General features: G+C 33.6%; 2 protein-coding genes across 2 annotated transcripts; both read right to left on the reverse strand.

Annotated features, from left to right (window-relative positions):
• Window positions 1-2,727: 2,727 nt before the first annotated feature.
• Window positions 2,728-4,968, reverse strand: LOC123205283 (carnosic acid synthase-like). Its single transcript, XM_044622207.1, has 2 exons — window positions 3,970-4,968; window positions 2,728-3,477 (listed from the first exon to the last, which is right to left on the reverse strand). Exons 1-2 carry the CDS (start codon window positions 4,900-4,902, stop codon window positions 2,857-2,859), a joined length of 1,554 nt encoding a protein of 517 aa, XP_044478142.1. The 5' UTR covers window positions 4,903-4,968; the 3' UTR covers window positions 2,728-2,856.
• Window positions 4,969-18,351: 13,383 nt separating this feature from the next.
• Window positions 18,352-20,533, reverse strand: LOC123205288 (carnosic acid synthase-like). Its single transcript, XM_044622214.1, has 2 exons — window positions 19,502-20,533; window positions 18,352-19,019 (listed from the first exon to the last, which is right to left on the reverse strand). Exons 1-2 carry the CDS (start codon window positions 20,432-20,434, stop codon window positions 18,399-18,401), a joined length of 1,554 nt encoding a protein of 517 aa, XP_044478149.1. The 5' UTR covers window positions 20,435-20,533; the 3' UTR covers window positions 18,352-18,398.
• Window positions 20,534-22,746: the final 2,213 nt, after the last annotated feature.

The raw sequence follows: 22,746 nt of genomic DNA on the forward strand, positions 1-22,746 counted from the left end.
AGGAATTCTTCAAGATGGAACATTCATATGCAAATAATGCCCTTGAGCGATGTTTCAGTTTACTTAAGGCACAATGAGCTATGCTATGTAGTCCATCTTTTTATTCAATAAAACCATGTGTAATTTTTCATGCACTTAAAATGAGTATCAATTTGAGTACTAATGATGATGTATCACTATGTAATTGAATATTATTTTATCTTTAATTCAAAATAATTCAATTTTAATGTAATATTGATATATCATTATTAGTACATAAATTAATATTCGTTATAAATACATATAGTTTTATTTGAAAATAGATTCCCTCATAATTACTAATTGATATATCATTATGTAATTAGATATCTAATCACATTATGACACATTGATACACAACATCTAAGTATTCAATTAAGTATTTAAAACTGAGTACACATAATAATAATCTTGACTGTGAGGATGTTCGATAATAATCACTTCTCTTTCAAGAATTATGAAATGCAATGTTTAGGAATAGAGCAAGGAGGAACTAGATGTAACAGTGAAACCAATATTGATGCAAGAAAAAGGATCTAGACGAGTGTGGACCATAGTTGAAGAAGCTACGCATAAGTTAGTGTCAATTTAGTTACAATCTATTTACTTAATAATTTGTTAAAATATTGTTTAACTTGTGTGAATTTTTAATCACATGCATAGAAGCCAGAAAATAGATAAACAAGTCATGCCCCATATATGAGAGGCTCAATAATAGTAAGATTATGTACACCCAATTTTAAATACTTAATTAGATAACTTGATGATAACACATTTGATATCCAATTAAATATTCATAATTGAATACACATAATTTTATTAATGTGGAAAAGCCTAACGATTATCTTAATGTTAATGATGATTGTTCTCCAATAACAATTACCAAACTTGGTAGCTCCCAAAGGTCTCAATCAAAAAATTCAAGTAAAAAGGGGGAAAATCAAGCGAAGTCACATTGTTGGAATGAAAAAGGTTACAAGCTTCTTGTTATGGGTATTCCGATTCATGAAGAATTGGAGTATTAACCCAACTGAATTAGGACTCATCCATTCAAGTTTAGAAAAATTATTGATGTGAATGGGTTATAGTCTCGCTTATACTTTCCAAAAATATAAGATTTTATGTTTTTTATTTATCAATAAATCTATGTATACAATTTGATGCATAAACAATAATGTATTATCGTATGATTGAGTGTTGTTTTTTATCTTTAATTTTCAACTATCCAATCACATGAAAACACGTTATTGTTTGTATATAAAATTATACATATAATCTTACTATTTATTTATTATATATATCATCAATAATTTTTAATAAATTTGTTAAGGTTGATGATTAAGGTTATAAATAAAGACTTGTTTATTTAATTAAAAAAACCATAAATTTGATCATTTTGTATGATATACCTCCGTGTTTTTTAATTTATTAAGATATATGAGGTATTAAAAAATATCACCTTTAAATTATTTAATTGAAATTTATTAATATGGTTATGAATTTAAGTCAACTAGAATTAGTTTCAAGTTAGTAAATAATGATAAATTTGTGAAATCCCAAAACACAAAACAATTTTTGAATAATAAAATTAAAAATAAAAATCCACGTCATTAACGAAGCAAGGATTTTAAGAAATTTACTCTTTTAGGCTAATTAATGCAAAAACTCTATCCAATTAATTGATTTTTTTTTTCCCAAATGAGAAACGCTCTGCGAACCGAATCTTCCCTTTGAGGTCTAATTAATTGATTTGAGTTTTGGGTTTTAAAATTACGGTGAAATGGGGTTTGGGAGATTTTCGATTAGGGTTTACAGAGAGGGTGTTTTTATTAATGTCCAAAGAAAAATGAAAATGGTTATTTCAGGAGGGAATGTGGTTTGCGGATTTCAGACTGAGTAGCCAATTATTTTTTTTAATTTCTCCATAATTTTAATTTGTCAAAAAAAAAACAATAAATAATCTCTTGCCATTGCTTAAAAAAGGTTTCCAAAAATGTGTGTTCCTATATATGTATAAAAAATAAAAGGCTTATTTTCACCCTTAATTGAAAAATAACACCTTTATTTATTTATTTATTTTTTTGCTCTAGGCTAATAGCACTCCCCCAATTTAAACTATTTTTTTTAAACAAAAAAACTTTCACTCTTTTTATTTTGACACTTCACCTTGATATAAACTTTATTTTTACTCTTCCCTCTATTGACTAGATCCGTTAATCTCCACTTGATTTCACCGTCTTCATGTGATATTTACATTGACGTGATTCTTGAATTACCGTATGTAACATTATTCTACTCTTAGTCTATTGTTTTGTTGAAAATGAATTGTTGATTGAGAAGGGTAGAGATGAAATGTTTATGTACATATAATTTTAAATTAGATTCAAATCTAGGATTTACATACTTAACTCACGTTTTCTATTGAAAGTCATAGATTCAACTAGGTCTAAACTTTTGGCCAAAAGTTGTAATGAATGGCGTGTTTCATAATTTAAGGTATATAATATTATTTTACTCCTAGTTTGTTGTTATGTTAAAAATGGATTGTTGTTATGTTGTTCATTGAAAATTCTAAGAATAAAGGGTTCATGTATATTATGATTTTAGATTAGATTTAAATCTATGGTTCATCTATTAAGCTCACATTTTATAGCGAAACTAATGGATTTGACTTAATTTCATGCTTCGAATAAAAAACACAAGAGGTAATTAAGAAGAAGGTTGACCAAAAAGAAGAAGGTCACTTGATTTCATAAATAAATTTATGAAATTTATTTATTTATTATACTATTGATTAACGTTGCTTGCCGAGCATATTGGAACACTCTTGTTACTTATCTACATATACAAGGCTGAATCCGGTAATCTCGGCGTTGGGATTGCCACAAGAGAAGTCTTCAACTTCAAAACAATCCCAAACTTTTCAGTGAGATCCACTTTCTGTCCCTCCCCCACTTTCCAATCAAAAGAATGCAAAAGTGTAGCCAGCGAATACATGAACATTCTCTCGGCCATAGCAATCCCGGCACAAATTCTTCGTCCAGACCCAAATGGAAAATAATTGAAGTCACTTCCACTGTAATCCCATTTCTCATTCAAGAACCTCTCCGGAATAAACTCCAATGGATTCTCCCAAATCAAAGGGTCCCTGTGAATTGCCCACACGTTGATGAAGACTCGTGAACCCTTTTGAATTGTGTAGCCGTCAATGGCGCAAGTTTCGGAAGGGCAATGGGGAACTAAAAGTGGGAGGACCGGGTGCAAACGCAAGGTCTCTTTCATTATGGCATATAAATATGGCAATTTATGAATGTGGGATTCTTCTACTATGTTGTTTTTACCAACTACTTGGTCTAATTCTTGGCGGGCTTTCTCCATTACCTCTGGTTTGTTGATTAGTTCAGCCATGGCGAACTCCATTAGATTGGAGGATGTATCACTCCCACCCACCACCATATCCTGTCAAAAAAATTCGTCAAGTCATGTCAATATTTTTCACATTTTGGAACAAGTTAGAAATTAGATTGAATAGTACACCTAATTTAAGTTTGAGATTACTTACAGTTTAAACATCCAAAGAGAACGAAAACAGAAGATAAGTTTAAAGAAGAATAGTAGATAGGTCAATTTTCTTAATAATCCTATAATTATTCATTCACTGGATAGATCCGAATCAAACCAGCTTAACTGTTCAGCACCCCAATTCAGGTTCTAATCGAGTGATCAAATAGTTGGAAAATTGTTGATAGATTCATAGACTTTTGTTCTTGTCTAATTTCTTCTCCGACAGCGTCTCTTCTTCTCTGATACTATCTGCCTTCTTAGATGAACTCACAATCAGTTTGAGCAAGACTATCTAGATTCAAACTGCTCCCAATTTGGGTTTGGTTCAAATTCATCCCTATTCAGAAACATTCTTATTTAAGAAAGAATAATATAAAAAGTAATTACCATAAGCAAGGTTTTGACATGGGTCATGGTAAAAGGTGTTTTGGAATCACCCCCATCCCTCTGCTCAAGTAGAAACTGTAAAAAATCTTCATTATCTTTCTCCCCACTCTCTCCATTACTTCTCAGCCGTTGATCAATTATCTCATCAATCATGCTATCCAATTTCCCGGCTACCCTGTGCATCTTCTTCTCCAGTCCTTGCAAATCAAACCTGGCCAAACCCGGATAAAAGTCCGATATATTCGGCCGGCTCAACAAATCCGTCAACTCCGATATCAGATTCCGAAATAACCCACCCAAACTAGCCCTCTCCGCACCCTGAACCGATCCGCCCCATAGCATGTTCGTAATGACATTCAGTATCGTCAAAAACATTTGTTCACCAACGTTAACGGGTGACCCGACTCGACTGTATAAGTACCCGACTGTTTGCCGGATCTCACGCCGCCGTAGATCGTAAACAGAGTCCAGGGTTTTGTTACTGAGCATCTTGAGAACACAGATCTTCCTCAACACCCTCCACTCGGGTCCATACTGGTTCCAAGCAATGTCACGCCCTCCTTGCGTTGCGACCCGAACCGTAACCGGCACGTCCCGGTTGGCGAAAGCGATGTCGTGGTCTTTGAGTACTTGGCGAGCTGAGGAAGGAGAAGTCAAAATGACACCGATTTTATTACCAAGACGGAGCTGAAAAATGGGGCCGTAGGAGTGAGCGAGGTGCGCGAAGTAAGTATGGAGCTCCGGGTCGAGAGAGAGGAGGTTACCCAGAAAGGGGATGCCACGTGGGCCAGGCGGGCATGGAGGAATTGGGTTCGTGGATTTTGTGAACGTCCATTTGAGGAAGAAAAGGGAGATAAGAGAAGAGAAAGTGAAGAGTAAGAGGGTAATGTTATCAGAAGGAAGAGATTGAAGGAAGGTTGAGGTAAGGACCATGTTGGTGAAATGGGAATTGGATGGAGGCTTAGAAGGGAAACGTTTTTAATGGAAGACAGATCAAGTGAAGACAAGAATGGCTATTTTCTTTCGTGGGATATCTTCGTGTTAATATGAGGCTGTTATGTTTTTAAAATGAGATATAGATAATTTTTGTACATTTTTTATATTATATAATTGAATTATCGAAAATTAAAAATAAAATAATATATAATTATAAAATAATATAGTATTATTCGTATATAAAAAATTATATATATAATAATATTATTATTTTTAAAAATAATTTGCCAACCAAATTTATTCTTTCAGCTTATCATGATGACGCCAGGGAGTGGAAGCCCTTGACAGCCAGGCCAGATACAAGACAAAGACAGTTGCAGTTATGGATACGCATAATTTGATTTAAACGGCAAATTGAACCGAACCTCTTAAATGTCACGGTTTAGTTTAATTTGATTTAATTTATAAAATTATTTAGTTTATTATATTGATAAAAAAATTTTAAATAATTTATAATTTGGATAATATTTAAATCAAATCAAATAATAAATTGTATTTTATGTATATATACATATGTATAAATTTTATTTGACAAAATTTTTAAGTAAATAATTAAATGTAGAATTGTTTCTTATATTTATTTTGTACTTTTTAATATATTTTATATTTATTTTGCATGTTTATATTATATTTATAAAAAATTATAATTCAATTAATTTTATTAAATGTTATATTTAAAAATGAATGATTATAATATATTTAAACCATAATCCAACTTGGGTCAAACCATATTTTTTCAGTTTGGTTTGATATGGTTTAAAAACTAAAATGGTTTGATTTAGTTTGAAAAATTTTTAAATCATTCTTTTAATCTGATTTGAAAAAATTTTCAAATCATTTTAAACCAAATCATGCACACCCCTATATGTTCATCTTCTAAATCACGAACTTTTTCTTTTCACTCGAAATCTCAATCACGAATTTCTTTTATCTCTCTAAAAATCTCTCTTAGATAATAAGTAAAATTGTATATGTTAATTAATTTCCTTTGATTTTGAGTGTAAAAAAGTTTTATAAAAAGCTTTGAGCAAAACTTAAGATGGAAAAATGTAATTCCCTCTACCAAAATTATCCTTTTATTCTTCTTCAATATAACTTCTTATTATGTGACAAAACAACCTTAGTTAGAATCTCTTTTTATTGGAAATACACAGAAAACTGAATAATTATTTCTCACTTGAACATTAATGAAACAACAATTTCCTACCTTTCAAATTTAAAAAGTTTTTTGTCCATTCATCATCCACTTCTATTAATGAAAATTATTACACAGGGTAAGTAGTTCATTTCCTCGAAATCAAATTTTATGTAGGTTGGTTTGTGAAGATATTATGTGAACATAGTATATGACCGCAATTCACATACAATTAAATATCTCCTTTCACACAAAAAGCACACACATGAGGCAAATAAACAACAAAGAGTAAAGTGATAGAGAATTTTTACATAGTCTGACAATAATCATAGTCCATATTCCTGAGATCTACTCCAGACAAAATAATATCAAATATTTAGATTTGATCAATATCTAATATGAATAAAAGTAACATATCATGTATCAAAAAAAAAAATTCATATATCTATAAGATAGACAAATTAACACTCATATAAATAATGTCATATCAAAAGATAATTATTATAACAATTTCAAATTAAAAAGATAATGATCAAATGTTATCATATAATAAAATAAGTATCAAAATAATACCATATTATATGATATGATCAATATATTTTTATATCTAGAGGAAAAATTCGTATTTCAAAAACATGATCACATAACACAACATATTTGCATACATAATTTGTTGGGCTACCTTGTCATGGATTATATAACAAGTTGGAATTTGGTGTTACCACAAGCAGAGTTTATCTTCAACGACTTCGTCGATCGTACAATGTGGTGTACTCCTTTTGAAGTACTCCAGGGCTTCTGACTTCAAACTCCAATGGACTTGAATACTCAGGCCACTAACAATGTTCTTAAGATCCTCCATCGACTGTTGCAGTCTGTCGTACGTTTCTTGTAATCGACCTTTTTGTCGAATTTCTGCTTCTGCGACTACTTGGGCTATCATCTGAGTAATCTCCCTCTTAAGCTCTTGATTGCGTGTCTCTACCATGGTCAACGAGGCTCTGATACCACTGATGCAATTGCTTACTAATTAACAAGAATTGATCAAGAAGAAGAAGAATGAATCAGATATCATAGAGAGAGAGAGAGAGAAAATACAGGAACAAGTATGGAAATGAGAATTCTGCTCAGCAAAAACGTAATTATCATTCCCTCCAAGTTTTACATTCTTATACTCTGACATTTTACAAATCGTATGCTAAACGACAACGCTTTACATCATTTGTTGAATCTACAAAACGACAGCATCTGTACTTCCTCAACATCTACAAAATGACCTTTATGTGTGTTCCACTTCAATTCAATTACCCTGTGCTTCTTTGCGTCATCCTCTATCTTAACAGTTTGTATCAAATACTCCCCCCTTGATTTCCTTGTCCTCAAGGGAAAAAGAAGGAAATTGGTTACGGATGGTATCAGCAAACCCCCAAGTAGCAGTTTCAGGTGTCTTATTTTGCCATTGGATTAATAGCTTAACAACTGGAGTGTTATGCCTGCGAACCATTTTCTTATCAAGAATGCACTAAGGCCAGCGTTGCAGGGTAAACTGTGGAGATAAGGTAGGAGAAATAGCAACTCAAGAGTAAGCAGATCGTAAGAGGGAAACATGGAAAACATCATGAATCGCTGCATCCGTCGGTAGCTACAGCCGATATGCTACTACACCCACTTTGTCTAAGATAGTGAATAGACCAAAGTACCGTGGCTGGAACTTTTGATTGCCTGAATGCATAGTGACTTGTCTATACGGCTGTAGCTTCACATAGACTTGATCTCCAATTTTAAATTGCCTTTCTGTAAGTTTACTATTTGTCATCATCTTCATTCTGTGTTGTGCCTTTAATAAGTGTCGTTGGAGTACTTGTATGGTATCTTTACAGGAGCGTAATGAGGTATCCACTGTAGCTACTTCAGAGTCTTTAGGGAAGTAGGGGATATGTATAGGTGGAGAGTAGCCATAAAAGGCTTCAAAAGGTGTCATCTGGATGCTAGAATGATAATTGGTGTTATACCAATGTTTAGCTAAGGGTAACCAATGTAGCCATGTGTTTAGAAGCTCCCCTGCCATGCAACGTAGATATCCTTCAAGACAGCGATTCACGACTTCCGTTTGGCCATCTGTCTGAAGATGGTAAGCTATGGAAAACTTAAGTTTTACTCCTTGCAGTCTAAATAATTCTTGCCAGAATTTACTCAAGAAAACAGTCCCTCTGTCATTGACTATGCTTGTAGGATTCCCATGCAATTTGTAGACTTAGTCCAAGAAAAGTTGAGCAACCTGGTGAACTGAGAAAGGGTGTGTTAAGGCCATGAAATGAGCATATTTCATTAGTTGATCCACTACCATCAAAATTACTGATTTTCCCTATGATTTAGGTAGACCTTCGATAAAATCCATGGAAATCTCATGGAATACTTCAGTTGGCAAGGGCAGAGGTTGCAAGAGTCCTAGTGTGGGTATGTTTTTAGATTTGTACTTTTGGCAAACAAGGCAGCCTCTTATGTAATTCCTCACAGCTTTCCACATGCCTTTCCAATATGCTACGGAGGCCAGCTTCTTCATAGTGACTATTACACTCGAATGTCCTCCCAAGGGTGAGTCATTAAATAAAGATAGTAGTTGGTGCTGTAAGGCTGAATCTGAAGTTATTACTAATTTTCCCTTTCTTCTTAATTGTCCATTAAGTTACTCATATTTGGGAAAAACATTTGTATTATGTTCTTTAGCAATTATTACCTATTGTAAGTGGGAATCTTGCTGCCATGCTGCTTCAATCTTAGACAACAGCTCTTGAGGTATGATCACAGCAGTCACCTGATGAAATTCTTCGCTGTAGATTCAAGAAAGAGAGTCAGCTGTAATATTTTCTTTTCCTTTCTTGTAATAAATCTCATAATCAAATTGCATAAGCTTGGCTAGCCAAGCTTGTTGTTTTGGTGTAGTCATCTTCTGCTCCAACAAATACTTCAAGCTTTGGTGATCCGTTTTGATCATAAAATGTTGTCCTCTCAAATAATATTCCTATTTTTTTAAAGCAAAGAGAAAGGCAAACATTTCCCTCTCATAGATTGATAGTAATTGGTTTTGTGGAGATAGTGTCTTGCTAATATAAGCAATTGGGTGACCTTGCTGCATGAGAACAACTCCTATACCCCTACTAGAAGCATCAGTTTCAATTTGGAAGGTTTATGTCATTTCAGGTAGTGTAAGAACTGAAGCTGTGCATAGGTGATGTTTCAAGGTATCGAAAGAGTCCTGAGTAGAATTTGACCATGCAAAACCATTCTTCTTTAATAGTTCAGTGAGGGGACCAGCCAATGCTCCATAATTTCAGATAAACCTATGATCGTAACCTGTTAATCCCAAGAATCCTCTTAATTGCTTTTGTGTTTTGGGCACTGGCCACTCCTTAATCACATAAACCTTTCATAGATCAATTGTTACTCTTTCTCATGTGATGATGTAACCTAAATACTCTACCTTCAAGGCTCCAAATGTGTACTTAGTTCTCTTTGCATAAAGCTGATTTTCTTGGAACAGCTGAAGTACTTCTGCTAAATGCTTTAAATGGTCTATTTTGTCCCTGTTGTAAATCAGTATATCATCAAAGAAGACAAGGACGAATTTTCTCAGGTAAGGTTTGAAGATTGTATTCATGACATTCTGAAAGGTGGAGGGGGCATTGGTTAAGTTGAAAGGCATAACCATGAACTCATAGTGACCCTTATGTGTTTTAAAAGTTGTTTTGTCTATTGAACTAGCCTCCATTCTTATTTGCCAGTAACCTGAATGCAAGTCAATTTTTGAGAAGATTGTTACCCCCCTTAACTCATCCAAAAGCTCCTCTATCAAGGGTATTGGGTACCTATCTTTGATTGTTACTTGATTCAGAGCCCTATAGTCTATACACATCCTCCAAGTGTCATCTTTTTTCTTCACTAATACCATTGGACTTGAGCAAGGGTTGTAACTATTCTTTATCACTCCTACTTCCAACATTTCCTTGATCATTTTCTCAATAATATCCTTCTGTAGGCTACCATATCTATAGGGTCTCAAATTAATTAGTTGTACTCCTTCCTTCATTATAATTCTGTGGTAATTGCTTTGGTTCTTCAAAAACCCTGTTGTACTGATCCAACAATATTGTCAACTCTGGCCATTCTTATTGAGTTACTAAACCAGAAACTTGTACTCTGTACAGATGGGTCGTTACTTCTATTGGTTAGGGCCATAATAGTTGAATTGATGCTAATTGATGTTCTTTCTAAAGCAACTTACACAAGTGATTCCCCTTAATCACAGTGATGCCTTTATTTCCTTCCTCTTGCAAAAAATATAAATAGCCATCCTTCACAAATCTCATCGTTAGCTGCTCAAAATTCCAAGTAATATCACCAAGTTCTACCAACCACTGAGCTCCCAAGATTAAATCATAATTCTCAAGCAGTAATGTATAAGTGTCCACTGAAAAGAGTTGTCCTTGCACCGTGAACTTAAGTCTTTTACACCACCCCTTACATTAAAGCTCTTGGCCATTGGCCACTATCACATAAACTCCTTTAACCTGCTGTATTGAACACCCTAGCTTGCGAGCAGTCTATTCACTCAGAAAATTATGTGTGCTTCCTGAGTCCACTAATATGTAAAACCTTCTTTTACCCTGCATTCCACTTAATCTCATAGTTCTTGCTCCCAGTGAACCGTGCAATGCTTGCAATGACAGTTGCATCAATCCATATCCTTCTAACAACTCTCCTTCCCTTGGCTCTTCAACCTCTTCATTTCCTTCACTGTCTTCTGTCTCGACTTGTAGTTGGATCATATATACCTGTTTTTTGCTACATTTATGGCCTAGTGTATATCTTTCATCACACCAGAAGCAAAGGCCCTTGGCTCTTTTCTCATCAAAGGTTTTGTTAGTGACTACCTTTGTAGGGTGAGGATGTGGTAACCGACGCCCACTCGGGGTTGGTAATAACCCTGAAGACATAGTTTATTTAGGTATTAGATTACTGGTGACTGAATTAGGTGCTATAGGTTTTTGGCTCATCGACATTTGAGGGGTTCTTGTTAGAGGTTTAGGTTGGTTACTAAGTGCTGCTACTGTAATTTCTTAAAGCTTAGTAAGGGAGTAAGCTTTAGTTAAAGTCTTGGGTCTAAACATCCTTACAGGCATCTGCAGAGGATCAATTAAACCAGATAAAAAGAAGCTGAGGGTCTGGTTTTCTCTAATGCCAACCCTTGGATACAACTCTTCAAAAGTGTCTAAGTATTGTTGGAGAGTACCTACTTGTTTCAGGTTACATAAATCGGTTAAAGGGTCATCATACCTATAGTTTTTGAATCTTGCTCTCATTGCTTCCACGTACTCTTCCTAAACTACCGTCGAACCATTTCTGGACTTCATGAAACTTTGGTGCCACTGAATTGCTCTTCCCTGCAGATGCAAGGCTGCTATCTTGACATGGTCAGCTGTTGACGTTCTATGCACCTCAAAGAAACACTCCACTTTTATAATCCAATTCTTAAAATCATCTTCAAAAAATCATGAAAAATCTAAACATGTCTGTCTTTCCCATTGTTGTCTCGGTTCTTGGACGTTTCTTGGATGCCCTTCATCCCTTCGATTGGTCGCTTGGTTCATAACCTCTGCATGTTGAATACTTAGGCCACTAACAATGTTCTTAAGATCCTCCATCAACTGTTGTAGTCTATCTTGTGTTTCTTGTAATCGACCTTGTTGTCGAATTTTTGCTTCTACGACTACTTGGGCTATCATATGAGCAATCTCCCTCTTAAGCTCTTGATTGCATGTCTCTGCTATGGTCTGCGAGGCTCTGATACCACTGATGCAATTGCTTACTAATTAATAAGAACTGATCAAGAAGAAGAAGAATGAATCAGAAATCATAGAGAGAGAAAGAGAGAGAAAATACAAGAACAAGTATGGAAATGAGAATTTTGCTCAACAAAAACGTAACTGTCATTCCCTCCAAGTTTTACATTTTTATACTCCGATGTTTTACAAATCGTATGCTAAACGACAACGCTTTACATCATTTGCTGAATCTACAAAACGACAGCGTCCATACTTCCTCAAAATCTACAAAACGACTTTCATGTGCGTTCCACTTCAATTCAATTACCCTGTGCTTCTTTGCGTCATCCTCTGTCTTAATAGTTTGTATTAGACATTCAGTATCGTCAAAAACATTTGTTCACCAATGTTAATGGGTGACCCGATTCGACTGTATAAGTACCCGATGGTTTGCCAGATCTCACGCCGCGTAGCGCGTAAACAGAGTCCAGGGTTTTGTTACTGAGCATCTTGAGAACACAAGTCCTCCTCAACATCCTCTACTCGGGTCCATACGGGTTCCAAACAATGTCACGCCCTCCTTGCGTTGGCCCGACCCGTAATCGGCATGTCCCGGTTGGCAAAAGTGGTGTTGTGGTCTTTGAGTACTTGGCGAGCTGAGGAAGGAGAAGTCAAAATAACACCGATTTTATTACCGAGACGGAGTTGGAAAACAGGGCCATAGGAGTAAGCGAGGTGCGCAAAGTAAGTATGGAGCTTCGGGTCGAGAGAGAGGAGGTTACCCAGAAAGGGGATGCCACGTGGGCCCGACGGGCATGGAGGGATTGGGTTCGTGGATTTTGTGAACGTCCATTTGAGGAAGAAAAGGGAGATAAGAGAAGAGAAAGTGAAGAGTAAGAGGGTAATGTTATCAGAAGGAAGAGATTGAAGGAGGGTTGAGGTAAGGAAGATGGCGGTGAAATGGGAATTGGATGGAGTTTTAGAAGGGTAACGTTTTTAATGGAAAACAGATTAAGTGAAGACAAGAATGGATCTTTTCTTGTGTGGGAAGGAAACAGAAATGGGATCTTTGTGTTGATGTGAGGTTGCCATGTTTTCAAAAAGAGACATGGATTATTTTTGTATATTTTGTCAACCAAATTTATTCTTTCAGCTTATCATGATGGCGGCCAGAGAGTGGAAAACTTGGACAGCCAGGCCAGATATAAGACAAAGACAGTTGTTGTTATGGATATGCATAATTTGATATAAATTGTGGAACTGAACCAAATCTCTTTTTAATTTTTTAATAATAATTTGATATAAATATTTTAAAAATAATTTATAATTTGAAAAATTTTTAAATCAAGTCAAACAGTAAATCACATTTTTTTTATATATATAAAATTATATTTGATAAAATTTGTAGGTAATCAATTAAATGTGTAATTTGTTTTTTTATAGTTATTTTGTATTTTTTATATATTATATATGTACTTCATATTTATTTTATATGTTTATATTATATTTTGAAAAATTATAATTCAATTAATTTTATTAAATGATATATTTAAAAATGAATGATTTCAATAGATTTAAATCGTAATTCAAATAGAAACAAACTATATTTTTTCAGTTTAGTTTGATTTGGTTAAAAACTTTCAAATCATGCTAAAGCAAATCATGCACACGCCTATGTGCTGCATTCAATCTATCTTATTCCATAACAAGAAGGGCACTATTCCAAGTAGCATTATCGTTTTATCCATGTATTGAGCATTGAACCTCTTTCTCTTTCATGAAATTCACATCATCATTTATGTGATCATGGTAAAGAAGGATCAGTTGGGGGGTCTGAGTAGATGGTGAAGAAGGATTGTGGAAGGGTAAGGGCTTATTTGAGTCTTTGTCAATGTTACCAGTTACAGTGATTTGTAGTTATATCTGTAATTTGATTGAATTGATAGATTTAGATTGAAATTGAAATGTAGATAGAGGAAAAAGATGAATATGAAAATATAAAAGTTGTTGACTTATTAATGTTTGAAGAATAAAATAATTAAATTTAAAATTAATTAATTGTTATTAGTTTTGGGTTTTAATTTCACCGTAAATTGTTCTGAATTGTTGAATCAGAAATAGTGAAACAAATAAACAGAGGGTTTGTTCATCTTCTAAATGGTGGTAAGGTTGTCGCTTACTACTGTCAGCATGTTTTGTAGTAGGCACCATGCATGTGCAATCCTCCCTCACCATGTTATCATCATTCACCCATGAGAGTAGAGTGACTATGATTTGACTAGATCTACTCAACTCAGTCTACTCTTATAACATACCCAGATCATCCTTATCTTTGTTGTCAATGTGTTTGCTCCATCTTCCATATTCTCCACACTCCATCGCACGTAGTTGTATATATCATCCTATATTTTACATGTTCAAAATTACTTGGTAATCGAATTAAATTAGAATTTAAACCAAAAATTAAATAAAAAATCGGTTTTTTATATTGATTCAAAAATATAACAAAACTAATTTGTTGTTTTGGTTACCGCTTGTGAAGAATTTTGTTTGCATGATGGTGTTTTGGTGAGACGGCTTAGGGTTGTTGCCATGATGATGGTGTTTTTTTATTAAGTTTCCATGGCATGTGGTGTGTGGGAAAGAGAGAGATACATATTCCACGGCACGTGTCATGTTTAAGAAAATTCACTTTTTGACCTTTTTATTGTACATTTTCTAATAAACAAGTTTGATTTTGGGGAAATTACTTAAATTACCCAAAATTTAGGGGTGCAAAAAAATTACCCAACTTTTTGAATTTTAAACAAAAATGCCCTTATTTCATTGTAAAGACTAAACTACCCTTCACACCAAAATCGAAGAAAACAACGAATCATCATTCCCAACCACACGTGTGTTTGGGGTGCAAAATGTGCTTTTCCAAAATTTTCTACCACGAGATTTGTGTGGTGGGTTTTGGTGGGGGAAAATGTACTTTCTTCAAAATTATGGGTTTTTTTAATATTTTTATATAAGGGGCAAATTAAAATTTTTGCATTTTAAGTTTTTTTTTTTTATGTGTAAAATTTGAATTTGAGGTATGTTTTTCTGAATAATGCATTTATGTTCATAATTAAATCATTTTTAATATAAAATTGATATAATTGCAATTTGATTTTTTTTATAAGAAGCTTGACAAAAGAGGGAAAAAGATAAGGGAAAAGATAAAATCAGATTCCTTATGAAAAAACATTTTAAAACTCAAGTTACTACGCGTGGATATAGAGATGTGGGACCCATGATTAAGAAAATATTAGTAGAGTGACAGCTGCAAATGTTTCGGCATATCTGAATGGGTCACTTCTTAGACCTTAAGGATAGTCGATTCAGTAGAGTTTTAATACACTCCTTCATCCTAAGAGTGGTAAATAAAGCGAACTCGAGCGATGAGTTATGGTTTCAAGTTACTGAGGTTGACATGCGATTCAGCCCGTATGAATTTGCCATTATGATAGGCCTTTGATTCAATCATATGTTATAAATTGACATGTATATTTCATCAAAGGCCACAGATAAAATCCATTCCTATCCATTCCCCCCTTTCTAATTAAAGCATATTCAGTCATTTAGATTAATCTTACAATAAAATATATAATCAACATAAATAACATAACCAAAAATACTATTTACATATTTGTGTTACATTATTTTATTATTAAGTTCGAATTTCGTGATTTTATTTCTATTGCACAATTATATTTATTCTATAATTCTATTACGTATTGTGATTATTAATATACTTTGATTAATGCGATACTGATTTTTAAAAATATCACTTTACCCTTCTAATATCTCTAACACCCTTTATTGTAAAATATCATTTCACTTCTTACTCTATAATAATTACAAAATACCCCCTATAATTTTTACCAATTTAATGTTTACACACAACTCTAATTTATTATATAAAACACCACATATAATTGCATTATCAGTAAAATAGTAACGATTGAAGTTATAGTATGTATAAAAACTTCGATATCACGAACTTTTTCTTCTCACCCGAAATCTCAATCACAAAATCTTTTTTTCTCTTAGATAATAAGTAAAATTATATATGTTAATAGATAAAGGAAAAGATATAATTTATATAGAATAAAAGAAAGGTAATTTTGGTATTTTTTGATATTTAGAGTATTTTCGTTTAAATCCTTTAAAATATAGATATTTTCGTTTAAACTCCAAACTTAGGGGTAAATTTATTTATTACCCATGAAAATTGGGTAATCTAATTAATTTCCCTTGATTTTGAGTGTAAAAAAGTTTTATAAAAAGCTTTTGAGCAAAACTTTAGATGGAAAAATGTAATTCCCTCTACCAAAATTATCCTTTTATTCTTCTTCGATATAACTTCTTATTATGTGACAAAACAACCTTAGTTAGAATCTCTTCTATTGGAAATACACAAAAAACTGAATAATTATCTCTCACTTGGACATTAATGAAACAACAATTTCCTACTTTTCAAATTTGAAAAGTTTGTTTGTCCACTCATCATCCACTTCTATTAATGAAAGAGCAATGCTATGTGTATTCATTTTTTATACACAATTTATGTACACAATGATGTGTCATCATGTAATTAGATGATTTTAAATTATGTGTCATCATATGATAAAGAAATATTCAATCACATGATAACACATCATCTATGTATACAAATTGTGTACCAAAAATAAATACAAATAGCTTTATTGTTAATGAAAATTATCATACAAAGGGTTAGTAGTTCCTTTCCTTGAAATCAAATTTCATGCAAGTTGGTTTGTGAAGATATTATGTGAACAATTAAATCGAGCTTGAATTAAAAATATCTCCTTTGACACAAAAAGCACACACATGAAGCAAATAAACAACAAAAAGTAAAGTGATAGAGAATTTTTACATGGTCTAACAATAATCATAGTCCATATTCCTGAGATCTACTCCAGACATCTTAAATCCACTAAGCTCAAACAAAGGTCAAGTACAAAAAGGAATTTAGCTCAAATAATTGAGTTCATTAACTTACTCAAGTAACTCTTAAACTTTCTTGATAGTTGTCTTTCACAAATCTTAAATTTTCACAAGCGTCTCACTTGTCTTCCAAACATTTGTCTCAAAATATAGTTCAAGATCCCCTTGAAATTTTGTGTTAAAATGTCTTCAGCTACTGAGGTTTAAATTCCTTCAATCCTTGGACAGTAACATGTCGCATGATCTATATAAAAATGGCAAAATCACTAGAAAAAAAAAAAAAAAAAACTTATGACAAAATTAGAGGAAACAGATGTAGTAATAAGTTACATTAAATAACACAAATTGTCTTTTTTTTGTAATAAAATCACATTAAGATCATTATGAAAAAAATTCAACAAATAAAGAGACAAAATAATATCAAATATTTAGATTTGATCAATATCTAATATGAATAAAAGTAACATAACATATATAAAAAAAAAAAAAAATCGTATATCTATTAGATAGAAAAATTAACACTCATATAAATAATGTAATATCAGAAGATAATTATCATAACAATCTCAAATTAAAAAGATAAATATCAAATGTTATCATATAATAAAATAAGTATCAAAATAATACCATATTAGATGATATGATCAATATATTTTTATATCTAGAGGAAAAGATTCGTATTTCAAAAACATGATCACATAACGCAGCATATTTGCACACATCATTTGTTGGGCTACCTTGTCATGGATTATATATCAAGTTGGAATTTGGTGTTACCACAAGCAGAGTTTATCTTCAACAACTTTGTCGACCGTACAATGTGGTGTACTCCTTTTGAAGTAGTCCTAGGCTTTTGACTTCAAACTCTATTGGACTTGAATCCCTTACCCATTCCTACTAGACCAAACAAAGCAACATTAGATTTTGGTAATTACGTGTGAAACATTCAAGATGAAGAATAATGTCTTATCATTCTTCATACAGAGTCTTATACGAACTTTGCCAATATAAAAGAAGGGATAATACTTAATCGTCTACAATTAGAGCATTTTGCTCTAGGTAGTTATGATGAATTGCATGCTAGACGAGCAGGTCCATTTAAAATAGTCAAGAAGTTAGGTTTGAATGCACATGTCATTGACTTGCATGGTTTTAGTCCAATCTTTAATATCTCAAGTTTATGAAATTTACCAGGAATATGGATGAAACTACAATGCCAAAAGATCCTTCAGCGGATGCCACTATCCTTGTTTGTCCAAGCACTGGCACTCACGATGAGGTTGCATCAATTCTTGATCATCAGTTTGTCACAACATATTAAGGAGGCTATTACAAATTCTAGGTAAGGTGAAAGAATCTTCCAAACTCTTATTCTACATTAATATAAAATATATAAATATATATATATATATATATATGCATAAAAACAAATGATTAACGCTGCTTGCCAAGCATATTGGAATATTCTTGTTACTTATCTACATATACAAGGCTGAATCCGATAATCTCGGCGTTGGGATTGCCACAAGAGAAGTCTTCAACTTCAAAACAATCCCAAACTTTTCAGTGAGATCCACTTTCTGTCCCTCCCCTAGTTTCCAATCAAAAGAATGCAAAAGTGTAGCCAGCGAATACATGAACATTCTCTCAGCCATAGCAATCCCGGCACAAATTCTTCGTCCAGACCCGAATGGAAAATAATTGAAGTCACTTCCACTGTAATCCCATTTCTCACTCAAGAACCTCTCCGGAATAAACTGCAATGGATTCTCCCAAATCAAAGGGTCCCTGTGAATTGCCCACACGTTGATGAAGACTCGTGAACCCTTTTGAATTGTGTAGCCGTCAATGGTGCAAGTTTCAGAGGGGCAATGGGGAACTAAAAGTGGGAGGACCGGGTGCAAACGCAAGGCCTCTTTCATTATGGCATATAAATATGGCAATTTCTGAATGTGGGATTCTTCTAATATGTTGTTTTTACCAACTACTTGGTCTAATTCTTGGTGGGCTTTCTCCATTACCTCTGGTTTGTTGATTAGTTCAGCCATGGCGAACTCCATTAGATTGGAGGATGTATCACTCCCACCCACCACCATATCCTGTCAAAAAACTTCGTCAATATTTTTCACATTTTGCAACAGGTTAGAAATTAGATTGAATATTACAAATAATTTAAATTTGAGATTAATTACAGTTTAATCATCCAAGGAGAACGAAAACAGAAGATAAGTTTAAAGATGAATGGTAGATAGGTCAATTTTCTTAGTAATCCTATAATTATTCATTAATTGGATAGATCTTAATCAAACCAGCTTAACTCTTCAGCACCCCAATTCAGGTTCAAATCGAGTGATCAAATAGTTGGAAAATTGTTGATAGATTCATAGACTTTTGTTCTTGGCTAATTTCTTCTCCGACAGCGTCTCTTCTTCTCTGATACTATCTGTCTTCTCAGATGGACTCACAATCAGTTTGAGCAAGACTTTCTATATTCAAGCTCATCCCAATTCGGGTTTGGTTTAAATCTATCCATATTTAGAAACATTCTTATTTAAGAAAGAATAATATAAAAAGTAATTACCATAAGCAAGGTTTTGACATGGGTCATGGTAAAAGGTGTTTTGGAATCACCCCGATCCCTCTGCTCAAGTAGAAACTGTAAAAAATCTTCATTATCTTTCTCCCCACTCTCTCCATTACTTCTCAGCCGTTGATCAATTATCTCATCAATCATGCTATCCAATTTCCCAGCTACCCTTTGCATCTTCTTCTCCAGTCCTTGCAAATCAAACCTGGCCAAACCCGGATAAAAGTCCGATATATTCGGCCGGCCCAACAAATACGTCAACTCCGATATCAGATTCCGAAATAACCCACCCAAACTAGCCCTCTCCGCACCCTGAACCGATCCGCCCCATAACATGTTCGTAATGACATTCAGTATCGTCAAAAACATTTGTTCACCAACGTTAACGGGTGACCCGACTCGACTGTATAAGTACCCGACGGTTTGCCGGATCTCACGCCGCCGTAGCGCGTAAACAGAGTCCAGGGTTTTGTTACTGAGCATCTTGAGAACACAAATCCTCCTCAACATCCTCCACTCGGGTCCATACGGGTTCCAAACAATGTCACGCCCTCCTTGCGTTGCGACCCGACCCGTAACCGGCACGTCCCGGTTGGCGAAAGTGATGTCGTGGTCTTTGAGTACTTGGCGAGCTGAGGAAGGAGAAGTCAAAATAACACCGATTTTATTACCGAGACGGAGTTGAAAAACGGGGCCGTAGGAGTGAGCGAGGTGTGCGAAGTAAGTATGGAGCTCCGGGTCGAGAGAGAGGAGGTTACCCAGAAAGGGGATGCCACGTGGGCCAGGCGGGCATGGAGGGATTGGGTTCCTGGATTTTGTGAACGTCCATTTGAGGAAGAAAAGGGAGATAAGAGAAGAGAAAGTGAAGAGTAAGAGGGTAATGTTATCAGAAGGAAGAGATTGAAGGAGGGTTGAGGTAAGGAACATGGCGGTGAAATGGGAATTGGATGGAGGTTTAGAAGGGTAAAGTTTTTAATGGAAAACAGATTAAGTGAAGACAAGAATGGATCTTTTCTTGTGTGGGAAGGAAACAGAAATGGGATCTTTGGGTTGATAAGAGGATGCCATGTTTTCAAAAAGAGACATGGATTATTTTTGTATATTTTGTCAGCCAAATTTATTCTTTCAGCTTATCATGATGACGGCCAGACAGTGCAAAACTTGGACAGCCATGACAAAGACAGTTGCCTTAAATATCCTGCTTTAGTTTGATTTGGTTTAATCGATAAAAAGAGACATGGATTTGATTTAAATTGTGAAAGTGACTCAAAACTCTTAAATATCCTGCTTTAGTTTGATTTGGTTTAATTTATAAAATTATTTAATTTATATTAATAAATTTTTTTAAAATAATTTTTAAATTAAATCAGGTAATAAATTATATTTTATATATATATAAAAGAATTATATTTGACAAAATTTTTAAGAAAATAATTAAATGTATAACTTGTTTTTTTCATATTTATTTTATACTTTTTTATATATATTATATATATACTTCATATTTGTTTTATATGTTTATATTTTGTTTTAAAAAATTATAATTTAATTAATTTTATTAAATGATATATTAAAAATGAATGATTTCAATAGATTCAAGCCATAATTCAAATCGGATGAAACTATATTTTTTCAATTTAGTTTGACTTGGTTTAAAAACTAAAATAGTTTGATTTAGTTTGAAAAATTTTTGAATCATTCTTTTAATTTGATTTGAAAAAACTTTCAAAATCATACTAAACCAAATCATGCACAACCCTATGTGCGTGAGAGAGAGATATTATAAGCCACCAACTACAAATCGATATTCCTTTTCATCAATAAGAGAGGTACCATCTTGAAGCTTAGGAACTATGTTTGGACACACGATTATATGGATGTCATTAGCGTTAAGCATTTTTGTTTTCTCCAAGAGATCATGGATGTATTTTCATTAAGACAACAAGATTTTGATGAATTGAGGAGTATCTATGTGCCAAGAAAATAAGAGAGATCACCAAGATCCTTTATGGAGAACTTAGTAGCAAGTTGAGCGATGAATTTGGCAAGATTTTGAGTTGAATTAGGAAGAACTAAATCTCATCTACCATTATGAAGAAGAGCATTAAACTCATTAGATATAGCCTTACGTCATTCATGGTGTTTTAAGGCTTTAGTGATAGTGTTAGGTATGGCATCGATAGCACGGTTATGAAATGTAACAAGGTTGAGTTTTTGTATAGGCTTGCATATGTTATTTATTGCTCTACTCTATAGTGGATGAATATTGGCAAGTGGTGATGAGAATGGTGGACTAGGCAACTTTAGTGAGTTTAAGCTTGACGAATATAGGGATTGAAAAAGTGAAGGGGTAGTAGCATCAAGTTTACATTGTGAGTGGCTCAAAGGGGGATTCATTGAAGTAAATGTGTCATCGCCATCCTTGGAATGTGTAGCCAATTGTGGCTGAAGAAGACTTAGAGTAACTCAGTGATTTTGAGAATCAATCAGAATATCATATTGGGTAATTATTCTAGTGTGGTGCTTGTGGGACATAGAGATTTAATTGTTGATATAAAAATGGAAATTTTGACACAACAAAGGTGTCATGTCTAGAGAGAAATATTTTGTGAGAGTGGGTATCAAGACATTGGTAAACTCTTTGTGTGGAGGAGTAACCAATAAAAATGCATGGTTGAGAGCTTTGTGCAAATTTGTGAGAACCATATGGCCAAATCTAAGGATAACAAAAACACCCAAAAATTTTTAATTTAAGATAGTTTGGTGTATACCCGAAAAGTTTTTCAAAAGATGACAACATATAGAGACTGGTCTTAGGCATGCAATGGATAAAATAAACTGTGGTGCTAAAAGCATAAGACCAAAAAGTGAGTGGCATGTGAGCATGATAGAAAAGAGTAAGACCAGTTTTAACTATATGATAATGATGACGTTTTAAGAAGCCATTATGTTCAGTTGTATATGGTGGAGTGGTGAGATGTGATATTCCATTGGTTGCAAGAAAAGACTTGAGGGAGATATACTCACCTTCATTATTAGTGTAGTGTGTAATTATGGAGATTTTGAAAAAACTTTTCACAAGTGCTTTGAACTTTATAAAAATGTCATGAACATCGAATTTTTTCTTTAGGTTGTAGAGCCAAATGTAACGAGTATAATAATAAATAAATATCACATATTATTTATAGCCATCAATGGAAGCAACCGGTAAGGTCCAAACATCAAAGTAAAATAATTTC

Source organism: Mangifera indica, unplaced genomic scaffold (assembly GCF_011075055.1).
Source record: "Mangifera indica cultivar Alphonso unplaced genomic scaffold, CATAS_Mindica_2.1 Un_0003, whole genome shotgun sequence".
Taxonomy (NCBI): Eukaryota; Viridiplantae; Streptophyta; class Magnoliopsida; order Sapindales; family Anacardiaceae; genus Mangifera; species Mangifera indica.